Raw genomic sequence first — 10,425 nt, 5'->3', positions numbered from 1 at the left:
AATATGCAAATCATTGGGAATTTACCTTTTATAGGCTCCTTTTGGTGCCTGGCAAGTTCAGAATGAGATCTCTCTGTGCATCTTTGAAAAGTAAAGAAGTGTGTTTTCAGGATCCCAGGCAATACTTTTTGTCCATATAACAGTCTTTGCAACGTGGAATTGCTGTGTAATCACTGCTTCTTCTACGACTAAATGTTGTATATAATGTCCTTCCTTAGACTGCATTACCATCAACACGACCAAAGACCAACATCTTTACATCTAGAGTCTAAAAGGTAAAGATGATTAGACTAAAGGGCTCTAAATACTAGTACTATTAAGTATGAGCACCCAATATCAACTCTTAAAGGGAAAATGTCTGGAACCAACACACTGACTTGATCTCATAAGATTGTTACTATCACTCTAAAGTACTTGAGGACCTGTGTGTGCTCCCCAGCAACAACACGGCCATTTTCACCATTTCTCCATTAAAACATGCAGTATTGAATTTTCATCAACCCTGCCGTTTAGTCCTCAGTTGTAGCTTGGTTGCATTTACCTGAAAGTGTGTTGGCTGTGTCAGCTTGTCACATGAGATTTGCTTTGTGCACTGTAGTTCTAGACTGTGGGTGTCTCTGCTCCTCTGGGTGTCTCTGCTCCTCTGGGTGTCTCTGCTCCTCTGGGTGTCTCCGCTCCTCTGGGTGTCTCCGCTCCTCTGGGTGTCTCTGCTCCTCTGGGTGTCTCTGCTCCTCTGGGTGTCTCTGCTCCTCTGGGTGTCTCTGCTCCTCTGGGTGTCTCTGCTCCTCTGGGTGTCTCTGCTCCTCTGGGTGTCTCCGCTCCTCTGGGTGTCTCCGCTCCTCTGGGTGTCTCTGCTCCTCTGGGTGTCTCTGCTCCTCTGGGTGTCTCTGCTCCTCTGGGTGTCTCCGCTCCTCTGGGTGTCTCCGCTCCTCTGGGTGTCTCTGCTCCTCTGGGTGTGTCTTCTGGTCTGTGCTGTCAGCGCTGCATTTTAAATATCAGGTTTTTTTTGTTTTTGATATCACTATTTCTATTTTGGCCACTTGGTTGACTTGGTCAAGCCATTTCATTTCATGTTTTATATAGTGTCACAGCGCCATCACTGGATTCAACTCGAGATGGACCGAAGCGAAAGAGCGTCATCTGAAGGCCAACAATATAAATAATATCAATATTTTTATCATTATAGGGTTATAACAAAATAAATGCGATGTCATGGTATGTATATTCAGATACGTTTGCTCAAATACACTTATGGCAACCAGTTAATTACTTGACATATCTGACTACATTACTAAGTGACATAATACACATTTCTATTTATGCCACAGGATTTAAACTACAGCCAACATTCATTTGCGTAGCCTAATTTGTCTTATTTTGTTAATTATTCATTTAAATTTACATTTCTTTAAATTATAAAACAAAAATGCAACTGAGTCCTTAATATAGGGGCCTTGATCTCAGGTTTCTAGTTCCACTGAGTGCACGGCTCCCACTGTTAACCGCACTGACTGGCACGAGGCAAGTGCACAAAACAGCCCAATGTGAAACGTAGAAGATTGCTGAGACAGAGCACTCAGAGCTGGTGTTGCCGCCTTGAGTGGGTGTGTAGTGATTTCACTTCTGTTGCCTTATTCAGGAAATTGAAGAAAGACGCTTGGCAACAATGAGAAGAAGCCAGGCTAAAAGAGAAGCAGGAGAAAACCCGGCTTCCAAACTCTATGATCTGTAGTGGTGCACTCTGTACGCAAGGACTCTAGCACCACCAGGTGGTGACCACTGAGACAAACACAAATATAGTTTTACTGTTTAATGTATTATTCTTTATCTTTATTATCACTTAATGTATGTCTTATCACTACTAGACGACACTCAGATCTATGTCTCACTGACAGCAGGTGAATATTGACCTGTTGATTCACGACAGTTATTGTCTTTGGCCCACAGAAGAAAGAGAAAGTGTCAACAGTCTCATCTGGTGTCTTCCTCTAAAACTGGCAAATTATTTAGTGTCTAGAGGTGATGAAGAAACCTACTTAAAATCTGGCAAATATGCTCAGGTCCTGACCTGAACCAGGAAGTACCATCCCATTAGTCCTGTTCTCAGGTCTCTGCACTGGCTCCTGTGGCTCAGAGAAGAGACTTTAAAGCAGCTCTGCTTGTGTACAAGTCTCTCCATGGCCAAGCACCAAAGTACATCTTGGACATGTTAGTGCCATATGAACCATCTCGGACTCTGAGGACCTCAGGGACCGGCCTCCTGCTGGTGCCAGAGTCAGGACTAAACATGGACCGGCCTCCTGCTGGTGCCAGAGTCAGGACTAAACATGGACCGGCCTCCTGCTGGTGCCAGAGTCAGGACTAAACATGGACCGGCCTCCTGCTGGTGCCAGAGTCAGGACTAAACATGGACCGGCCTCCTGCTGGTGCCAGAGTCAGGACTAAACATGGACCGGCCTCCTGCTGGTGCCAGAGTCAGGATTAAACCTGGACCTCAGGGACCGGCCTCCTGCTGGTGCCAGAGTCAGGACTAAACATGGGGAATCTGTCTTACAGTTTTGTGCAGCTAAAATCTGGGAGAGTATAAAATACTTCTGAGGATGTGTTGATTCTGATTCAGTTGCAGATCTGGTTGATTATGTCATTATGCAGGCACATCAAAAAGACTGGAACGTTTATCTTTCATTTATTTCCAATTACAATAATTCTGATGGTTTCTGTAACACAAATGTCTTTTGTATTTTACATTGCCTAATTTTAGAGAGCAATCACAGATAAACAGCATGCCCAAGATGATCAAATTGAATAGTTCATCCAGTTACATCAGGTTAAACTTTTGCAACAAAATATAATTGTAAAATGTAACTTATTTGTACTAGACATATATTAAAAACTGTACACATTTCATGAAACACAATAACTGGTTCAAGATGCTACCAAAATAACACAAAACAAGTAAACACATCCTCCTCTAACGGTGATCATTACTCTAAAAAAACATGCAAATATCAAAACATTCATGTTCTAACCCTCGTCCTTTGGCATACTCTTTACACTCTGGACATATATTTCCCGGACTACATCTGATTCTGATTGTACTGTGGGCTGGAGTACTGGTCCTGCATGGCTCCTGTAGCTGCCCCCATGACTGCCTGCTGCGCTGCCTCCTGAACATGAGGGTTCTTCCACGCCCCGGTGGTCCATTCCTCCTGGGCTTTGGTCATGCTCCCTCCAGTTCCTCGGTAAAGGTTGTGAATCTGGAAGAAGTAAGTTGTAAAAGTACACATCACTCAAGCTTTGATTTAGAAAAGTAATAATAAAAACACACACACATTACACGTACATCCATCTGTGTCTGCCTCTATACCCATAAGGAAACTATTGTGTAGCTTTATGTATTGTTAGTACATACATATAAAAGTACGCCTTTTTAAAAATTATATTTCTGTGCCGATCAAAGCTTTTATCTTTTAAATATGTTATCTTATTTGATTTTACGTGTCATTGTGGGGTGTAGGTTGTATATTATTTTCCTGCTGCTGGTGCACAGGCTTTAAAAAGCATTTCACTGCCTTAGTATAGTATTTCTAAAGCAAAAGATAAACCTCACTTAACAAAAAGAAATAGAGCGATTATGCATAGGCAGAGCAAATTCAAACTATGCATTTCAGCTCACGGAGACGTATTGAAAGTTTTATTAAGCAAGTTGTTTTGGATGAAAGAACATGGTGAAAATCCTTAAAAGACAATACTTTTTGTCCTTACCTTGGTCAGGGCGATGAAGGACAGAGCGGCAACTACAGTGAACATGATTGTCGGGACAAGCATGATCAATGCAATGAAAATGTTATAGCTGAAGAAGGAGATGGTAGCGAGCCAACCACTGCCAAGGACAAACACACATCACATAAGCATTTAACGACAACAATCAACACGGTATTGAATAGATTGTCCGGAGGTGAAGTATCAAGGACTAGTGTATTATGTTTTAGAGCAAATTTCTTATACATGAGGATATTCAACATGGAAAACATGGTCTTTATAGAGTTTATACAGGCTGACATAAGATTAATACCACATCATTATTCAGATGACATTTGAGGCTGTCTTTAACTGCCTCTCAAAATCTAATAAGAACATTAAAATGTTATGTGAGGGCCACTTCTCATAGTCCATCACTGTCAGTTTAATTAGACCACTGAGAAAAGATCCTTTTATAGCCCACAACTTTTGCATCTGGAACAGTAGATTAAATGTCCATCCAAACGTCCAAATCCATGTCATGTTATATTCAGTCAATCACATAAACTTACCAAACACCCCATCCTGGGATGCCTATGCTCTGAATAATGCTGATTCCTACTTGGGCCATGAATACGAAGAAGAACAGCATAAAGTTGAAAGAACTGTCACTCCTAAAAACAAAAGACAAAAATAATGAATCCACACACAATACAAAAAGTAGTACAGTATATGATGATATTGACATGGTGAGCAAATATTTGAGCTTCACACTTCACTTGATGCTACAGCTGTGTGACATCACCAGGCAGTGTTCTATCTTCACTTATTCATATTGACACGTACTCATGCAGTATGCAGCATAATCATGACTTTAGGACATATACAGGTGGAATATTTTATTTTGCTTCAGAACTTGATTGGACAGGACAGTTTAGGGTATAATGGGGAGAGAGAAGGGAGGACATGCAGCAAATTGTCAAAGCCTTAACCTCTCTATATAATAATAATAATAATACTATTATGGCCTTATCTAATCCATGCAATAGGTTATATAATAGTATGCAATAGTATATGGGTAATAGTATATTTGTGTAGTAGTATATGTGGGGCTATAGTATATTTGTGTAGTAGTATATTTGTGTAATAGTATATTTGTGTAGTAGTATATTTGGATTGTAGTATATTTGGGTATAGTATATTTGGATAGTAGCATATTTGTGTAGTAGTATATTTGTGTAGTAGTATATTTGGGTAGTAGTATATTTGGATAGTAGTATATTTGTGTAGTAGTATATTTGCTCTTAATACCACAGTACAGTAGTAACATACTTGAATGCTTTGTAGATGGCCCTGAACCAGCACACATAGGAACACGGGGTGAACATTATGAGCCATATGATTGACAGCCCAAAGTTTGTGACTCCGCCTCCCCCGAACATCCAGACAAAGCAGCCAATGAGATTGACTGCAAGTGTCACTGTGTTCACTGTAAAACACGAACAAAGTGCAACAAAGTCAATATATTTGAACTGCATGTGAAAAAACACAGAAGATGTTAAAAGTATGTTAAAAGGTTTTGTGGTGATTTGCCCACAAACCCAAAGGCTGGGGGTTTTGTTGTGTCATTGTGCAAGACACTTCACCCACCTTGCCTTTGATGAATGTGCTTGTGAGTAATTGGCAATGGAAGCAGCTATGCTCAAATCTGTCTGCCCCAGGGCAGCTGTGCCTACACAAGCAACGTATCACCACAAAGTGAGGGAGGAATAATTAATTAATTTAATTAATTAATCTAATTAAATATTAATTTTGTATAATGTGTTAACATCTTAGGCTTTGCAGTTTCTACATTCAATTTAACTGTAGCTCTTAATTTAACATAGTGGCATCAATATTTTGAATTAGCTGTAGTGAAAATCTGTAGCACCCAATTTGCAGAACAGCTAGAGAATTAAAATAGTGAATGAAACTCAGATGAACATAAAAGCATTCTCAGATCAGCATGCATGAAGTTTCTATGTAATTGAAGTAAGAGCATTACATATAAACAATGTTATGACTTAACACACATGGAGACAAATGGCAAGCTGAGCAATTAAACACAAGAGAGAGAAGAGAGTATATGCATATGCGCCCAAAAGCTTATGCAAAAACAAAATACCTTATGTAGTCTATATTTACTGCAGAACCCTGTGGAGAGAAAATAACTTACTATGAGACACAACAGGCACAACTGTCAGTCGAGTAGAAGGGAAAAACGTCTTGGTGTCATTATAGATAGTGGACTGAAGTGGTCTAAGCATTTTAAACGCCCTGTTGCAGTTATGAGTAAATATGTTCCCCACAAATCCCTCCTCAAAACTGTTGTTCCCGCCCAGTTGCATGACAGAACCCTGGGGTGGTCCAGTGCCTCTGAAAAAGACACTTTAAACTGCAAACAGCGCAGAACAACGTTAAACTGCTCTAAATATGCAAGTATTCAAAGCACAGAACATTAAATTGACCACTGGTGAAAAACAATGCACATTTTGGCCTTATTTGCTTTTTCAGAAACTCTGTAATAATTGGTAAAAATACCAACAGTTTAGTGCAATAACCTTGTTCTCATTTGTACCTCACAAGGCGATGACACATGACATATAGGTCAGGGCTATGTTCAGAGGTACACTCACATTATTTTAACTGAATTGAATGCACTCTTGTTCATCTTTCTCATGGGTCCAATAAAACTTTGGGGGCAGATATTTGCTCAGGGTTCTTCTGTTCCAACCATTGAATTCACAGCCTAGTGACAGGGCTCTTGTACACGGTTACTTTGCTGTTACTTCATTGCTTAATAGTACAGTCATGGCAGTGTAACTCACATATCCACAGGTGGTACATCTTCTTGCACAGGCTGCGATGCTGCTCCGGTATCTCTTCAAAGTCTTGATAGAAGCAGGGCTTGACTGGGAGGAACCCGGGGAGGGGAGGGAAGTTTGCTTCTGTAAAGTAGAAGCCCGTTTAAACACGCTAATGTCATTTGTACTTGCCTAGGCCTACATTTTACTCACCAGCCATTAGGAATGTTTTGTTGACGTATACTTATTTTCAGCCTGCAAAAATCAAGAGAATGCATTTTATACTCGGATACACCCATGTTGCCACATTTTAGAGTTAAAGTAAAAAGGCCTGGACCCAGTTATATAAGTGTGTAAGGATTTTTATTTGATGGCCTTATTGTAGAGTTATGGTTAAGATTGGGGCCTGGTTGTGATATTCTGGTTAAGGTTAGGACCAGGTCGCCAGGATGAGGGCGGGGGTCACGAATTTACTGTCAAAAATACATTTCAAATTTGACAAAACAATGCTGTGGGAACATAGACCTGTGGGAACGTGGTAATTGTACAGCTAAAGCTTGTTGAACTAAGTGAATCTGCATCATCAACAATAAAAACGTGACGACTTCTCATTGATAACGTTAGACTGGCCCCATGCGTGGGTTTAAGTTACATCGTGTTAGCTCTATGTTGTAATGCGTAGTCAGAACTCGCGGGTATTAACGGCGTTCAGAGCAAACATAAGCTCCTTACCTTCCGCATAGAGAAGAGACACTCGCCTTTGACAACGGTTCTGGAGGGCTGTAAATTAAAGCACGCAGTCGATAGGCTATGGTCACTGTGCAAATCAATTCGACGCCTATGAAACGAGCACAGTATTTCTTTTGGCAGCGTAAATAGCCCCGGAGTAAAACCGGGAGTCTACCAATGAGCGCGCTTGTCACGTTGATCCACACCAATAGACAGATTACCGTAATCCTGGATGTGCGCCCGGTCCAATCACTGCTCAGCTCTGTCCAAGGTGCTGAACTGTGCTCAGCCGTAATTCGTTCACGCCAGTTTACAAATAAGATGAGACAAATTAAATCGTGTACAAGTTAATTAAAACGTATTCAAAGATGATCACGTTGTTGGCCTTCAGAAAAAATGAGGCTTTAGTGTTGTGTCGGCTTGCTTAATAAATCTGTCCATCAGATGTCGCTGTTTTACGACCGAGTCTGGCTGAACGAAATACAGTCAATTCTGACATTCACTTAAAATGTACACTTTTTATCTGCTAGTTAAAGTGGTATAAAGCCTGCATTTGCTTTAGACAGGATTTGACTTTAATATACGTTTTAGTTGATATTTGTCTTCTTTGCTGATGCTTTTTACTGAATAGACCAGAGAGTGCTTCTATGTGTGTGTATGTGTCTTTGTGTGTGTGTGTGTGTGTGTGTGTGTATGTGTATGTGTATGTGTATGTGTATGTGTATGTGTATGTGTATGTGTATGTGTATGTGTGTATGTGTATGTGTATGTGTATGTGTATGTGTATGTGTGTGTGTGTGTGTGTGTGTGTGTGTGTGTATGGTGTATGTGTATGTGTGTATGTGTATGTGTATGTGTATGTGTGTATGTGTATGTGTATGTGTGTGTGTGTGTGTGTGTGTGTGTATGTGTGTGTGTATGTGTGTATGTGTATGTGTATGTGTATGTATATGTTTATGTGTGTGTGTATGTGTGTGTGTGTGTGTATAGATTTCTAGCTATTGCCCATGGAGGCATCTGCTGTTGTGATTTTGGGTATTGCAAAAAACAATTGAATTGAAATTGAAAGACGTAAAGATTGAAAGTCATCACATTTTCCAATATTGGTCCCAGCAACATGTGCATTAAGCAGGGATCTCTGGAGTATGTAAATGTTGTACAGTTACTGATTATTTTCATGGAATTTTATTGTTTAACACTTTCATTTGAAAATTGTCAGAAAGGTAGCTACAACAAAGGGGCTTCTGTATAAAAAAAAAACAATCACTTTGGTGAGATCTAATGGGAATATTATTCAACTATTATTAAGCAAGTTTAGGCCTATTGTATTAGACCTAAATGAGACGGCATAACTTACATAAATCAAACAAGCAAATGGTAATAAGATAGGCTATTATATTCAACTGCCACTGTCCAATTTCAGTGCAGATGAGAGATAAGTGCTGTTGGACCATCCATATCCCAGCTTGATGCTCTAAATCTCGACTTGGTGCCAGCTTGTCCCCGTCCCATTGTCCCTCCTAGAGAACGCCATTTGCCCAGTCACCCTCTATTAAGCACATGTGCCGCCGTTGTCTTAGTTTCTATGGTGACGCTTTCCTTCAGCCCAAGCATGTGGATGGCACGCCTCCAGCTAAGAGAGGAGCACTAACACTGTCGCAAAGGCACCATGCTCATTTGCATAGTCAAACATAGACTATGAACTACAGAGTACAGTGTTTATTCACCAATGACACCAAACATTGCCTAGTGCTGAATTTGACCCACATAAATAAATAATTCATTGATAAATAAACGCCAGCTTGTCTTTGTGGTCGTTAAAAGGTATATTTAATCCAATAAACACATATTATGGGATCATGGTCAACTCTGGACGTTTTAATTAATGGGTGTTTATTATTTTTGTATGAACAAAGCATGTGGAGAAAGTGTGGTTATGTAATGACTTGTCCAGCAGAGGTCACTGTTGTACCTCGCTGTGTGAACGCTCTGTCCTCATATTCAGCAGGAGACGCGGTGCTGTCAGATGGAGTTGGGAATCTCTGACCTTGAAGAAGCTCTAAACACAGCATTAGAATACACAAACAACATTCATGTAAATAAAAAGAACAAGTGTCCTAGAGGCAAGGACAAAAACAAGGAGAAGGAAGAAGAGGAATATGTGCTTTTAATGATAATATGTTTCCCCCCTGTATATATAAACGCACAGGAAGGCTGACTTTGTCTTAAGTGCTGTTTTGCACAATGTCTGTGTAATCCCATTTTAAAAGAAAAAATACTTCAGCTAAATCATAACTTTGCAAAGAGAAATCTATTCTGCCTAAACAACTGCAGTAACAACAAATGTTTACAACAAATTAATTTTCAAAACTACTGTGTACTTTTGAATATTCATTTGTTGAATAATTCTAATAAATTTCTACTACATTTTAGAGACTAGTACAGCAGAGACACATTGTAGACTTTCACAATCTAATAAAATAATCAAGATTACAGGCTGGCTTGGACGTGGCACCTTCAGATTTAATTGAGTCATGATTAAATATTCACTTGCCTCATTGGGTCTAAATATACTCAAGGAACGGTTTTGTTGTAAACTGAATGAAATGAAATTAAATTGGAAATTGTGTATACATTAAAAAAAAAAAAAATCTCTTAGGATTAGGATACAAAATGTGAGTTCATGCTTTAGATAAATAAATAAATGTTGGTGATTAATTGTGGTTCAGGATTTCATGGGCACCCATAGTTTCAAGAGAACATTTATTTAAACCTATTTTGAAAATATATCAACACATGACCACAATACAAGCCATTGATGGAGTGATTAATTAAAATGTAGAATACATTCATGTACACCTCCCTGTAGATTTATTTATAATTAAACAGTCATAAGGAAATATAGGCAGGAGCAGTCAGTTGCACATTGTTCTGCAGTTGTCATTGGCTCTTTGTTTGAATATCTAATTGTGTATGCACATTACTGCCAACACTTATTAATATGTAACACCTTGGAAATACAAAATAGGATTAGAGAAAACATTTGTATTGTTTTCCTCCGTGTGAATTATTTCATGGTTATATTATACAGCAGTGTATAGCAAAAACGCCA

At 39.5% G+C, this 10,425-nt stretch overlaps 1 protein-coding gene across 1 annotated transcript; it reads right to left on the bottom strand.

Annotated features, from left to right (window-relative positions):
* Positions 1–2,673: 2,673 nt before the first annotated feature.
* LOC140381468 (secretory carrier-associated membrane protein 5-like) lies at positions 2,674–7,526 on the bottom strand. The gene is made up of 7 exons (XM_072465536.1): positions 7,317–7,526; positions 6,798–6,839; positions 6,609–6,728; positions 5,074–5,230; positions 4,314–4,415; positions 3,766–3,883; positions 2,674–3,257 (listed from the first exon to the last, which is right to left on the bottom strand). Exons 2-7 carry the CDS (start codon positions 6,802–6,804, stop codon positions 3,078–3,080), a joined length of 684 nt encoding a protein of 227 aa, XP_072321637.1. The 5' UTR covers positions 6,805–6,839; positions 7,317–7,526; the 3' UTR covers positions 2,674–3,077.
* Positions 7,527–10,425: the final 2,899 nt, after the last annotated feature.

This window comes from Eucyclogobius newberryi, unplaced genomic scaffold (assembly GCF_026437365.1).
Source record: "Eucyclogobius newberryi isolate DKJ021-1_F unplaced genomic scaffold, fEucNew1.0.hap1 SCAF_5, whole genome shotgun sequence".
In the NCBI taxonomy this organism is placed as follows: domain Eukaryota; kingdom Metazoa; phylum Chordata; class Actinopteri; order Gobiiformes; family Gobiidae; genus Eucyclogobius; species Eucyclogobius newberryi.
This window is presented reverse-complemented; position numbering and strand designations above follow the sequence as displayed.

What these genes read in the sequence shown, in the direction of transcription:
- LOC140381468 (XM_072465536.1), bottom strand. An exon ending in GATGTACCACCTGTGGATAT is followed by an intron (nt 5,231 to 6,608) that starts GTGAGTTACACT and finishes CGTGTTTTACAG; the next exon opens with TGAACACAGTGACACTTGCA. An exon ending in GCCATCTACAAAGCATTCAA is followed by an intron (nt 4,416 to 5,073) that starts GTATGTTACTAC and finishes TTTTGTTTTTAG; the next exon opens with GAGTGACAGTTCTTTCAACT.